Genomic DNA, 14,776 nt, shown 5'->3' with positions numbered 1-14,776 from the left:
GAACCCAGAGAACCCAGTTTCCTTGTTGTGGATCTGTTTGTGTCAGTGAGGCAAGCCCTGGGATTTCAGAGCTTCCTGTATGTTCCTGCTTTAACTTGCAGGTTTCCTTATGTGCAGTGGTCTTGCCTTCTTATTTTGGAAGAGTGCCGTGTTGTTGCTGCCCAGATACGTAAAATGGGGGCAGATGAAGAGTGAGAGGATGGAAAAGGGAAAGACACCATGAGACTGTCCTGGGGCTGACTGAATACGACACACTCTGAATAAACAGGCTGCTGCTAGGGAAATGGCTTGCCTTGCTTATACACTGGGGCTAACTATGCATTTTTGTTTTGTTTTGTTTTATCCTGAAGTCTCTCTCCCAGTCTTCTTGTGTTCCCCTGGCCTGTCCCCATCGTTTCTGTAGCCTTCTTGGCTCTGACTGGCTAACAAAGAGGGATGTTCAGGCTATTGGCCAGCTGCTGGAACTGGTTAAAACGACGCCAGGAACCCGTCAGGTAAACGCATGAAAGTATTTTACACTTCTGTGCTGACCTTCCCAAACTGTATTTCATGTCCTCTCACCTATGTTTTGCTGTCTTAGCTGTATAACATGATTTCCCATTTTTTAATTCTGAGACAAAAACCTGCATTTTTTTTTTTTTCTCCAAGAGAGAATCAAGACATCTTCTGAACTTAAAAAGTTAATTCAGGTGTTGTTTCTGACTTCTGCAACGTATAAACTTCAAAATACTTGGCCTTCACATACTGTTTGCTCAAGTTGAGCGTTATGGGATGATGCTGTTTCCTAAAATGTTGTATGTGCTCAACAGCACTGGTTTGCACATTTGCAGTGCAGATTGCTCCTGCTTGAAACCAAGGCACAATGAGTACCCGTGCCGCTTGTTGACAGCATCTGCTGTTGTCTACACAAGTGTTGTGTACTGAAATAAGTTTTGAGTAGAGGCACGACTTTGAAGCAGAGTGACAGTGAAAATACAGGGGAGTGGGAAAGAAATGACGGAAATTGTTTGAGACCATGACCACACCAAAAGAAAAGGATAAAATTGGCAGTACCGTGAAACTAACTTTCAGCAGGCAAATACAGGTTGAAAGCAAAATCCGTGTCTCCTGTGAAACTTGGAGCACAATCTTAGACTTCTCATTTCATACCTTCTTCTGCTGTTCTGTCTAATCTGAGAGTTGGACACCTTGAACAGCAGATACCAAGCAGCAGGCGTTGTTACAATGGTGTATTTTGATCCCTATTCTTCCTGCTCCTTAGTGGTAAATTTGCTAGGCGTGTATGAATGAAAGAAGTGATGTCTAGCTAGAGGAAAAATGTTTGAAATGTGTTTCTTGCTTTTTTACTCCTTATGAAGGAAGGTGACTCTGTTAATGGTGGGTCTGGATAATGCTGGCAAAACTGCTATCACCCGAGGAATTCAAGGAGGTAAGCCATTAATTGGTTTATCACCTCAGTGGAGCATTGAAAGAGAGAGTGTAATTACTAATTTTCCATCCTTTTAATCTAAAAATGTTTCTTCGTCTCTTCATTTATCTCTCCCTCCCATACTGTGGAAAGACAATTCTGGTAATGGTACCCCCCAAAGTAGGACAAGGGTGGTTGCCAAAGTGAGCAGGTCACCGGCCCCATTGTGTGAAGAGCTGCAGATGAGAGAAAAATGAAGGAGTCTTACCTTTGTAAGATCAAGATTCTGATTTTTGATATCAGGCAAGTCACACTGCGGTGACTGTAAAGGTCGGTGCTGCCAATCACGTGCTTAATGCTCAGGAGAAGCAGCAGAGCAAGCTCTGCATTTGCTTGTTGGCCACTGCACCTACCATCATGTTGAGCTCCCGTAGACCAAACCCGTGGTAGTTCAACCAAATGGCTACCATTCTGCTACGTCTTTGCCAAAGGTAATAGGATGGTGTGGAGGCAAGGTAGATACTCTGGAGAGAGCTGCCTCTTCAGGCGTTGCACCAGGCAGCATTACGGCCCTTACTCCACTGAGACAGGAAAAAATTGGCGCATAGAGGTGCTGAATTATCTGGGGAACACCGAGACCCAATGATGAGTCCCTTGATGCTTCTGTACCTTGAGTTGACCCCTGTCTTATTAACTGCGCTGAATGCTAAATGGCAACAAAATCTGTTCTGGGTTCTTGTTTAAATTTCATGAGCATCAGAGTGTATTTTGGGAGTAGAGGAAGGTTTTTTCAGTAGCTCAGTAAAGAGCTGAAGGAACATTGTCACTAAAAGGAAGCCGACTGTCTCCATCAGTTGCCTGAAGTGAAAGAAAGTGTAGGACAAAAACTCTGAAGGCTGTAGACCACATTTAAATTCAGAATTACTTTGAATTAGTGAAATGATATAAAATACTCTGGTTGAGAGACCAATGCTTTCATTTGAAATTCCCCGAGGAGAGGGGAAAGTCTTAATGTAAAAAAAGAGGTGGTTACCAATATGCTGTCACTGAACAGGTTTGCTCCATGTTTTTAAAACTGGAATTTTGCTACACAAATCACAATGTAAAATGCTGTTGAAATAACTCAGGACACTTTTGACTGAAGGATTTTTTCTGTGAACTCTGACAGAGTCTCCTGAAGACGTGGCTCCAACCGTTGGGTTTTCCAAGGTTAACCTGAAACAGGGACGCTTTGAAGTCACCATCTTTGATTTAGGAGGCGGAAAAGAAATTCGCGACATCTGGAGAAATTACTATGCCGAGTCCCACGGTGTAATATTTGTGGTGGATTCCAGCGACGTGGCAAGAATGGGAGAAACCAGAGAAGCCATGAGAGAGGTTTTAAACAACCCTAAGATATCAGGAAAACCCATGTTAGTGTAAGTAATGTTCTGAAATGTTCTCCTGACAGCCTGAAGTGTGGTAAATGTTGCCCTTCAGTACACCTTCTCAAGCAGTGTTTCTGTCTAGTACAAACGTAAGTAGAAAGTTACTTATGAAGAGCAAGTTCAAAACATGACAAATCAAGTTGTTTGGCACTGGAGAGAAGTTCTGGAGAGCAGGCAGAGCCGAGGTGATCGTGAAGCAGTGTTCTGTGGGGAAATGCACACGGTTTGGGAAGTTGCAAAGTTCTGAGCTTGCATTCCCGGACTCCACCAGATGGGGCTGCGTAGCTCTAGGTGCAGAACAGTACAATCTTTTCCATCTGCCTTCTTAGGTGTAAAACGGAATTGCTTTGCCGAGGGATGCTTAGAAATGACTGACTATTAGTATCTGCTGAATACAGTGCATGGACTAACATGTTTATTAAGTAGAATTAAAGCTGGAAGTAGGCATTTGATCTTGACTTTCTCCTCCTTCCCCCTCTTCCTCCATTTCTCAAAAATGTAGCTTTTGGAGATGTGAGAATCTCTCACGTCAGGGTGCTAAGTTGTTTCTTTTCATCTTTTCTTTAGGCTGGCAAATAAGCAGGACAGAGAAGAAGCTCTGCCAGAAGCAGATATCATCGAAGTCTTATCTCTGGAAAAGCTTGCTAATGAACACAAGTGTCTGTGTCAAATTGTAAGTCTGTTTTAAGATGCTTCATTTTCTAATAGGTAGGTGATGCTTGCAAGAAGGTGGGGATTGTGCCACAGAGTGTAAAACCGAAACTGGAACCCTGCAATCCCAGCCACGACACAGTACATCTACTGTTTTGCAAGCAATTGGACTGTTCACCTTGACGGTCTGCCTATGGATCCGTTGAAGAAATCTTTCTAACACGGTTCTCAAAGCGTACCTGCTGGTCCACTCTGAAACCATGTAAAAAAAAATAATTACTGATGTGGTTTAAAACTTGTTTACTTGGACAGCAAGTTTAGTATTCCAAAAAGCACCTAAATGTGTAAAATAACTACATGCAAATTTATTTCCCATACTTGTAAGTCTTTTGCAGGCTTCACAGTCAACAGCAGTTGTTTGGCTCATTTCTCGTTTTCAGCCAAGGAATGTGATCTGAACTGCAAATGATTTTCCCCTCCTTCTCCTTCTGTTGATAGGAACCTTGCTCAACTATCATTAGCTGTCAGAAGAAAATGGATGAAACACTTAGAAAAGGTTTCTGTTGGCTTCTGGGGATCATAGCAAATCATTTTGAGGACTTAGAAGAGCGCATCCAAAGAGACACCAGCGAACAAAAAGCCTATGAAGAACAGATGAAACGAGAACGGGCTGAGCGAGTGAGAAAGATACGAGAAGAAAGGTATTCCCTCTGTCATCTTTCCGCCCTCTGCTTCCTCCCTTTCTCTCAGAGACTGGATTCATTCCTGTACACAGACCTTGTGAGAACCAAGCTATCAAGGATTTAAAGCTGACAACCCAAGAGTCTCCCTATTAAAAGTACAGACCTGAGTGCTAGAGCCTTTCTTTAAGACCTACAGAAACTTTTTTTTTGCCTGGCTCATCCCCTTTATTCTGTTGGCTCTGTGCTGGAAATGCACCCTGAATGAGAATGGCAAGGTGGTTGTGGAACAAACTGGGCCTTGCTAATAGAACTTGACAGGAGGCTAACCTAAGCAAGAAATCCTGTCATTTAATCTTGTTCCCTCCAAGTGTGTTCTAACATCAGCTTTGATTCACGGAAGTTAGACTTTGTAACCCACATGTGAATATCAAAGACTAGATGCCAAACGTGATTCAACACTGTGCTCCATCAACTGCAGGCTATCCAGTTGCAGATGTATTCTGTCACATCTCCAGAAATTGCTTCCAATTCTTGAAGTGCTGATGAACACTCAGGCACACAGCAGCACGTGTTTCTACCTCTGCCACGGCAGATACTTGTGCTTCAGTGATGTGAGCCTGTCCTCTTCATTTTTGGAGAATGTTTTTCAAAATCCAGAAGCATCTTGTAAAAATCAACTGGCATAAACTGGAGAATGAATTAGATGACCTAATAAGTGTTCTCTACTGTGTAAAATTTATGGCTTGGCTTCTTCATAACTCTTTGTTCATCTCCCTTCCTTTCCATGCCCATTCCCCCCCCCAAAAAAACCCGACAAACAAACCCCCCAAACACTAAACCAACTACATAAACTCAACAACAACAACCAAGGGCAAGAGAAGAAGGACGTGTATCTGACGAGGACAGCCCTGAGCCTGAGAACTGTGGAAACCCCTTCCAGCATCTATCTGCTGTCATCTCTGAGGTAGGAGAAGATGTGGAAATCTGGCTCCTTTTAGACCTACCAGTAACACATGTCTGAGAGGTAATGAGAAAAATGGTTCGATTGCAAGAATTGTCCTATGTCTGTCTGCACAGCATTATTTTATTTATTTCTCCCTCATCTTGGCAGTCTGGTTTTGTGTGCGTTGAATCAAAGCTTTCACGTTAAGAAAATCCCCTCGTATTGATTTGGGGACAAAAATTTTTGTAGACACAGTAACATCAAGGCATTGTAAAGAGATGACTCAACACATTTCCTAATTAAACTCTGGGATATTCAGGAGTGGAAAATATTCCAAGTGTATGAATTTCTTGCAAAGTGTTCTTTTTTATTGTACCGTATTTTTTTATTCGATTGACTTGAGAGAACATCATCTCAAGAAACACTCTAATCCCCAGACTTTTCCATTAAGTAATTCCAACATTTGCTTCTCTCCAGGACAAAAGCACCCGTATCCCTCTCTCTTGTAAAGTCAGCTCCATGCACAGTAACACACTTTATAATAACATACAGAGTAGAAGAGAAGGGTCCAGCTGGGAGTATTGCAGAGATGGTGATTTGGTGATCTAGCACCTGGGAAACAGCCTGGCATTCAGTCTGTATGACACAAGGGGTATTTGTCCAAATCATGGTAGCACCTTCTGGATACTTTAACTAAATCACTTTTTTTTTTTTTAAAAAAAAAAGGGATAATTGAAGAAATTAGGAGTTTTCTAACCTTTTGCTCGGGACTGTTGATGCTGTTTATATAGCTAGCATGTTTTTTTGGTCATATGCCTCGAAAGAAAGCAAGAATAGAGGCTATGAACCTAAAGATAATTTATTTTGCTGTTAATTCTTTGTTTTCTTAATTGTATTTTCTTCCTCTGGACAAGATACTGGAAATATAATTTCTTCACCTATTTGAAAATATTTTCTATGCTAGATGAGGGACTGAACAATATTTTAGGAATATTTGGATTTTAAAAATAAACTCCCTGTCTTATTAGTGAGTTTTCAGCATTAGGACTTACTAAAAACATCTTATACTTTTTGTTAGTATGGAAAACAAATTGAAAAGGAAAAGGAGCAGCCAAAGTTGGAGACTGAGAAGGCTGCAGTTCTCCTGAAAGCTGAAGCAGAGCAGGAACAAATGGATGCCCCGACCTCCTCAAGTAGCAGTAGCCAAAAGACAAATGATGGTAAACGAGAAATTTTATGACTAGCAATTCTACAACTACGCAGCTTTTGCAGCACGAAGAAGAGGCCGAGCGTGAAGCCTCAAAAGGCCTTGTCTCAGATAAAACTGGTTCCTTTTAATGTCTCATTTAATGTTATTCTTGATAGAGTTCTTCCCTATGTCTGACTTTTTTTTCATGATGCCGCACATCAATGTCATCCACAGAAATCATAAAAAAGCAGCATCAGGTGATTGTCTTGGAAAATCAGCTTTGACCAAGTGTGTGTTTGTTGGTGTGACTGGTAGTGTAGCTGAAACTGGGTTCCTTTGGAACATCATCAAGTGTGGGGTACACTTTCCATCAGTACCAGGCTACGTTGAATTTCTTTATTCAACCATAGAGTTTGTATCTATTTTATGCTTATGGTTTATTTGCTCTAGCAAAATGTTCTGTAAATTTTACATTTCACACAAATTTGTGTTTAAGTTCAAACAGAAAATGCTGATGTAGCTCATCCCAACAGTGGTATTAAAAGATGAGGTAAGAGATTCTCTGAGTAGAACTGGATGATAGATAATGCTTTATTTCTGTTTGGTATAGGTAACAGGAAGAGAAAAATTAAAATCCCCAATTTCAAAAGGCACCACAAAGTAACACCTGTCAACACAGAGGACACTGGTTCCCCAAACCCTACACCAGCACCAGCACTTCTACGGGGTACGTGTACTAACAAACAAGAACTGATGTCTCAATTGGTGGTTATTCGTCGTTTAAAACATTCATTTGGGAATGATGGAACAAGAATGGTCTTCCTACAGAGACAGGCTACTAAAACTCTCTAGGAACTCTTTGGTACTTTTTCCCACTTCATGGTATGGACTTTGAGCAGTTCAATGGTATTAAAAGATGAGGTAAGAGATTCTCTGAGTAGAACTGGATGATACGTAATGCTTTATTTCTCTTTGGTATAGGTAACAGGAAGAGAAAAATTAAAATCCCCAATTTCAAAAGGCACCACAAAGTAACACCTGTCAACACAGAGGACACTGGTTCCCCAAACCCTACACCAGCACCAGCACTTCTACGGGGTACGTGTACTAACAAACAAGAACTGATGTCTCAATTGGTGGTTATTCGTCGTTTAAAACATTCATTTGGGAATGATGGAACAAGAATGGTCTTCCTACAGAGACAGGCTACTAAAACTCTCTAGGAACTCTTTGGTACTTTTTCCCACTTCATGGTATGGACTTCCAGCAGTTCAATGGTATTAAAAGATGACGTAAGAGATTCTCTGAATAGAACTGGATGATAGGTAATGCTTTATTTCTGTTTGGTATAGGTAACAGGAAGAGAAAAATTAAAATCCCCAAATTCAAAAGACACCACAAAGTAACACCTTTCAACACAGAGGACAGTGGGTCCCTAAATTGTATACCAGCAGCAGCTCTTCTACCGGGTAGGTGTACTAACAAACAAGAACTGATGTCTCAATTGGTGGTTATTCGTCGTTTAAACATTTGGGAATGATGGAACAGGAATGGTCTTCCTACAGAGACCGGCTACTAAACCTTACTCTCCAGGAACTCTTTGATACCTTTTCCCACTTCATGGTATGGACTTCCAGCAGTACTGATTTGCTCTGCTCTGTGGGGAAAGATGTCATTGCTTTCACAAAAGCGAGTCAGAAACTTGACTAGTCACTGATGAAAAAGTGATTAAAAATTGGAATATTTTCAAGGGCCAATCTGTCCAAATACATCTTGCATTCAAAATAAAAATGGCAGAGTGTATTTCCACTGTCCATCTGTAGACAGTTCATCGTCATCTGATGCAGTGGGGACAGGAGCTGGGTTACCTGCACACTGGAAGAAGTCTGAGGTCCTCAGACACACCCAAGCAGGACTGCAGAGATCCAGCAGGGCTTATTAATTTGGGATCCGTAGTGGCACTTCCACATCCAGGCTGGTTCTGCATGAAGCTGCCTGTTTGTTTCCACATGGACCTGATGATCTGCTCTCACTGACCAGTGCTCATCACTTCACAAGACTGAAGCCCGATGGGCCTGGTGTATTTCTGTCGTTCTGAGAACCACAGGCCACCTCCGGATACATTTGCCGTGTGTAAGCTGACTCCTTGCATTGCCATGCATCAGTTGTCCCAAAATTCTGGATGCTGCATTGCGTTACTGTCACTTACAACTGTATTGCAATGCTGACTTGACTACAGCAACATTCCAATGTTGCTACTTCCTTTTTTCAGTTCTTGTTTGTACACTTTGGATGTCTCATTTCCTATTGTTAGCGATGTTTACAGATTACCATTGAGCTTGATCTTGCAAACGCTGATGCACGTAGAACAAAATGGAGTTAAACCTGTTTTGGTCAATATACCTCCCGACATTCAATAGCACTGTCTGAAAGTTGCTTGTCGGAATTCGCTCTAAACTTCTAGGCTACCTGACTTTCATTCAGGAAGCAAGAATTTTCCTTATTTCAATGGCCTGGAAGCAAGGTAGATGGTAAGTCTACAGAGATTAATGTGTTTTTCTTCTCTGACATTTCTTCCACAGATTTCTATGGAAAACCTCTCCCGCAGACTCTGTGCCAAAGACCCAGCAGTGATTCCCACAATGTTATTGCATAACTGGTTCTCAAACAGCATTTTAAAAAATTTACAAAAAAAAAAATTCAGAGATGTTTTTTAAAATGACAGTGTTAGCTTTTGCCAAATGATGTTATGACCATTAAAATGGAGTTTGTTCTATCCTAGTTGTTCAGACTTTGTGATTCACTTCTCACATCACCAGCTCTTCTTCAGGACTTAGCGTGAAATCAGGAAAGGTCTGTGTGTCCATGGATGCTCATGTGAACATGGTATTGAACACGCAGTGGGTTCACTTGTGCAAATACACAGCTGTAAACCTGAAGAAAAATACCTTCAGGATGCCATGATCCTGGACCGTATGTGCTCACCAAGACCTTTCTCCAGGTGCTGCGCAGTGCTTGGTATTTTTGCAGCTCATCAATGGTTCTAAAGCATTTGGTAGGATTCACGTATGATAGGGTGAACATAGGAAGGTCATGCAACAACTATGGAGTCTGTTTTTCTAACTTTTTATAGAATTAGTTGAAAGTTTGAGTGGACAGACGTACCTACGGCCAATAAAATGATACCTAGAAAGCATGAGAACGCTGATGGTCAAATGCATACAAGCAGAGGATGTTTGACTCTTCCATTTCTCTTACAGCAGCAATTCCTCTCCTGAGGGATGACATGACCAGACGCAGACTTCCTATTTCTGGCAATGTGAAGGGGGAGGAAGTTAGACAGGGAAGTTTAAGAGAAATACGTTTTCTACCAATACGTGCTATTTTGAATCATCTGAAATCTTCCCATGTGTGGTTTTTTTTGTTTTGTTACCTGAGTTGGGCATAGGTAGAAATTCAGTTGAGAAAACAGAGCTGAATCGTGTGTAGTCTACTACAACGTCCCGGAAAATTGCACACAGTGACAGTTTTGCACTAATTCAGTCATCAGCTCTGATGGAAAACTGCATTAACTGGTAGCGAATCATAGAACTGTTAGGGCTGGAAGGGGCCTTTGAAGGTCATCCAGTCCAACCCCCCTGCAAGGAGCAGGGACATCTCCAACCAGATCAGGTTGCTCAGAGTCCCCTGCAACCTGGCCTTGAACGTTTCCAGGGATGGGGCATCCACCACCGCTCTGGCCAACCTGTGCCAGTGCTCCACCACCCTCAGTGTCAAAAATTGTGTCCTGATATCTCATCTGAATCTACCTCCCTCTACTTTGAAACCATTACCCCTTGTCCCGTCACAACAGGCCCTGCTGAAGAGTTTCTCCCCATCTTCCCTGTAGGCCCCCTTGAGGTACTGGAAGGCCGCTAGAAGCTATGCAGAGCAGCAGATAAGCTCCTGCGCTTTTTCATCTCGATAAGACTAAAATGCCATCTTGAAAACAAAAGAAGCCCCAGATTTTTAAGGACTTACAGAATACTTCCATGTCATGTGTTAGTTTTGCATGTTAAAAATCACAGAGAAGTGACACATAAACAACGAGGGTTACAATTGCATCTGTGCCTATTTAAATGCTTTTCCTCTTCCCTGGGAGACAGCCATGGGTCTCTTGCTTGCGAGGACAGCGTTATGCCGGCTCTCTGTCCGGCTGTCTGCCCCACGATGCACCGGAGCCCCGCTGCGGGGAAAGCAAGGCGTCACACGGCTGCCGTTGAGCCAAGCTTTCAATTTAATGCTGCGCAACACAGCATTATCTACCCGAACACCCCCTGCGCCCGTGAACACACCCGCCCCCTGCGCCCACGGACCTATCCGCGCCTCGCGCGCAAATCGCCGCGGACCTTCCTGTGCACGTGCAGCCCCGCTCGCAGCCCTTCCCGTGCACGTGCAGCCCAGCCCCGCTCAGAGCCTTGTTGCGAAGCTGCAAGTTCTGCCGTGCAACACCCACCAGTCTGCGAACGTTACCCCACAGCGTTATGCCGCCTGCTTACAGCAAGGATGGAAACCCTCTTTCAAAGGGATTCTGGAAGAAGCATTCCTTGATCTCCTGCTACACCCCAGTCCTCCATCCCATGGTATTACCAACAGATTTTGGTAGCTAGCAAAGCAATGCAATGTTTATATTCAGCACTTTGGCATGAGAAATCTTTGCCAGGTCCCCCTGAGAGCAGTGTGTTACACAAATAAATACCTACCCTATCAATCCAAATGAAATTATTACCTGAGATTTGTGAAGGGTCTATGTGGGGGGGGAGGGGGAAATCCGTCGTAAGAATGGGATGTTTGGAATGGGTGGAGAGGAATGTTCCAAATCTGCTAGTTCCGTGTGAGGATGAAACCATTTGTGTGTGACCGTCAGGACGGGAATACTTTAGTTGTATTCTAGTAGCACAACACAGTCAGTTTGATTTGATTATTCTCAAGATTTCATCATTTTAACTTCACACCAACACACCAGGAAGTGGAGGGAGGGGGTTGCATAAAAGTGGATGTGTGCAATCTGGATCTTGCTGTCTTTAGCTGTGTTACCGCCAGCTTTACAAGATGCCAGCTTTCTCATGGCCCCCTTGTGAGCCCTGCTGATGAGGATCAAGATGGAAACAGCACGGCATCCGCAGAGAGGGCCACGAGGCAAGTGGTACTGGCCATCCTCAAGCACATCAGTCACCCCGCTGGCCACTGGCCACCAGCGGGGCCGAGAAGCCCCTGTGCAAGAGGCTCTAAGCCCACGTTCTCTTCCACCTTCTGTGTGAGCTTGAGAAAGGCTGTGGTGATTATCCTTTCCCTGAGACCCCAAGATCTGTAACTCTGTCCTCTGGAGGCCTGTCTGTCACTTCAAAATAGGTTTCTCAGCTTGGCTGTTTCAGAGGACTTTTCAAATCAGGTTGCCAGGAGTGTTCTCCTGACCATTTTCTTCTCCAGTAGAAACCAGCAGACTTCCTCAGAACAGTTCTTTTTGGATAGAATGATGTCACATTAGAAAAGACCGATGGACACTAACAAAGCAAGCAGCACAGGTTTGGTTTTTTGGTTTTTTTTTGAATAAAATTCGAACAGTATTTGTTCCACTAAGATATTCCAGTCTTTGAGTTGAAAACTTTGTACTGTTGCTTCAGCATGCTACCCAGGAACTTTGCCAAACTGTCTGTCAGCTTCCTATAGAATTGTCCTGGGTTTATCGAGCGAGGGAGGCTACGGTGGCAGCTTCTGTAACAAGTTGTTTCCCTTTTGTCCAGTGGACTGGGCCCGGCCCAGGGCAGACCTGCTGCTGGCCAGGGCCGAGCCAGCTGGTGACAGAATGTTCCCTGCCAAAGCCTCTGCCACCGTGTATTTAAGAAGGGGAAGAACAGGAAAGAAAAAAATAACAACATGTGAGGATGCTGAGCGTGGGCAAAGGGGGAGACGCAAGCCTTGTGGGCCTTGCGGCCCTCACCCCCTGGCCTCCCTCTGGGCGGCCGACTGGGCCCGGCCTGGCTGCAAGAAGTGGAGAGGAGATGGGATGTGAAGAGACCCTAGGAGGCGTCTGCCCGAGCCTGATCGTGGGGAATTTCTGGTGAGAGGAACGGCTGCAGGTGCCAAGGTCAGTGAAGAAGGAGGGGGAGGAGTAACGCGGGTCCCGGCCAAGATTCCCCCGCAGCCCGTGGTGCAGCCCGTGGTGAGGCCGGTTGTCCCCTTGCAGCCCGGGGAGGACCCCACACTGGGGCAGGCGGATGCCTGAAAGAGGCTGTGGCCCATGGAGGGCCCGTGCTGCAGCACTACTACCGCGGCGCCGCGCACAGCGAGCGGGACAGCGCCCACCGCGGACGGACGCGCACCTGCGCGGACAGGCCACGCCCCCGCGCACGCCTGAGGGGTGGCGCCTGTGCTTCCCTTCGGACAGCGGGACCGGGAGGGGCGGGCGTTCTGGCCTCGCCCCCTTACAGCTGATTGGCTGGTCCTCCGCGGGGTGGTAACCTCCTATTGGCTAGCCGCGGGCTTGCCCTCGCCTGTGCGCCCTCGGGTTCCGCTGTTGCCGAGCGGCCGGTCCATGACAGCCTCCGCTTAGCGGTGGCCAGGGGTTACCGGCCTGGTTACGCGTCGCCGGTGCCTCGGACATCTCGGCTTCGACCAGTGAGCGGCTCAGCATGAGCGGGGCTCCGGGCAGTGATCCCGGAGCGGGCGCGCCGCGTTCGGCGCGGCGAAGCCGAAATGGAACGCCGCCGCCACCGCCGCCTCGAACTCCCCTCGCCCGCCGCGCTCGGCCGCGTTCTCCCGTCGCCCGGGGCAACACCGGTCGCGCTGGCAGCCCTGAGCGCGCGGCCGGCCGGTGCGGAGCTGCGGCGGTGAGTGCCTGGTGCCGGCAGCTGCTGCTGGCGCTGCTGGCGGTGCTGCTGGGAGGCGGCCGGCTGCGCGGCCCGGCCCCGTTTGCCCAAAAAGCGCCACAAGCCCCGCGGGGGGTCGGGAGGTGCCGCGGGAGAGGGCCGGAGCTGAAGCGGGGCCGCCCCCACGACACGCAGCCGGGGGCAGGGGCGGGAAATGGTTCCGTGGGGCGGCCCAGGCGCCGGCGCTGTGACCGGTCTGTCCGTGCGCTGCGCGCTGAGCCGTTACATTTCGCCGCTCGGCAGAACGGGCTGGAAACTTGCGCGGCCGTGCTCTCCGAGCCAGCTCCGCCGGGGCTGACCCGTGGGCTGGGACAGCGTCCGCCCCTGCGCGGGAGGGTTTTTGGCAGTGCGGTGCCTTCTGCGGAGCCCCGTTTTGATCCTTGTCACCGTCTTGCTCTCCTTTTCAGGGACCGGTCAGTTCTGCACACACGGAGCTCGCTTGTGGAGAAGCTCTTCTCGGGTAATCTCATAGAACGGGGTTTAAGTAGTTCAACAGGATCTGCCGTCTCTGCTGGGGAACAAATCTGCCCTGTTTCTGCCGTGGAGCCCTGGCAGAGCCGTGCAAAGGCACCCGTGAAGGCAGAAGCTTCAGAAGAGCAGGGGTTGTTATCCCAGGTGATGAGGTACCACATAGATCTGTGAGGGATGGTTCCCCCAGTTTTTTCCACTTTCCTTGCTCTCGACTGGGAAGATGACAACTTTGGAAAGTTTTCCTATTTAATGATTCCGTTTTCTGCATCATCTGAAATGACCTTAACTTGAGGTTAGTTATCATTTACAAGAGGTAAAAAAATTTGTCTGTTTTTAAAAAGCAAACTGTCTCTGGTAACTCCCAGTATCCCTGCTCTCAGTGAATCTGCTCAAGGAGGCAAGCTGGCAGCAGAGAACATCTGTCTGCGTCTCGGCTGCTCTGGTAGGAATGCAGTTGGGGTTCTTTAGCTTCAGCTGCTGATCAAAATGGGACCTCGGAGGACAGGAGCCTATGAGCTGAGGCTGAATGGCTCTCACGTGCTCAGATCAAAGCTGTCATTGTCTTGGCCCCACCTTGGGCAGCAAGAAGGACTGTGGTGGGTTGACCTTGGCCAACAGCTAAAGACACAGCCAGGGACTTGCTGGAGAGGGAGAAGAGAGGAGGAGGGTGAGAAGACTTGTGGGTAGAGATAGTGGCCATTGAATGGGGAAAGCAAAAGCTGCGTCCTCCAGCAGAACAAAAAGAGCCATTCGGTCACTGCTGCCCATCAGTGGGTAGATGCTGAGCCACCTTCTGTCAAGCAGAGCCTCAGCATGCGTCCTGACTGCATGTGCAGACAAGCGCAACAACCATGAACGTTTCCCCTCCTCCTCTTTTCCCTGAGCTCTGTTTGCTGAGCACAATCTCATCTGGTATGGAATATCCCTCTGGTCCATTGGGGCAGCTGTCCTGGCTGTACCCCCTCCCAGCCTCCTGGCTGGGGGAGAGTGGCGCAGGGCAGAGCGGGAAGGAGAGAAGCAAGCACTGTCCAGCGAGAGGCAAAAGATTGGTGTGTTCTCAGCAGTGGTTTGGCCAAACAGACAAAGCACAGCCTCA

General features: G+C 46.6%; 1 protein-coding gene across 1 annotated transcript; it reads left to right on the top strand.

The window, feature by feature from the left end:
- On the top strand, positions 1-6,450 carry LOC147602230 (ADP-ribosylation factor-like protein 13B). The gene is given in 9 exon segments (XM_086752108.1): positions 1-41; positions 351-494; positions 1,359-1,429; positions 2,577-2,826; positions 3,403-3,508; positions 3,985-4,187; positions 5,040-5,133; positions 6,191-6,349; positions 6,352-6,450. Coding segments are annotated over 8 exon segments (1,041 nt in total). The 5' UTR covers positions 1-41; positions 351-435.
- Positions 6,451-14,776: the final 8,326 nt, after the last annotated feature.

Source organism: Chlamydotis macqueenii, chromosome 1 (genome assembly GCF_036417535.1).
Source record: "Chlamydotis macqueenii isolate bChlMac1 chromosome 1, bChlMac1.mat, whole genome shotgun sequence".
NCBI lineage: Eukaryota > Metazoa > Chordata > Aves > Otidiformes > Otididae > Chlamydotis > Chlamydotis macqueenii.
The sequence above is the reverse complement of the archived record's forward strand: the minus strand, read 5'-3'. Positions and strand labels throughout refer to the sequence as shown.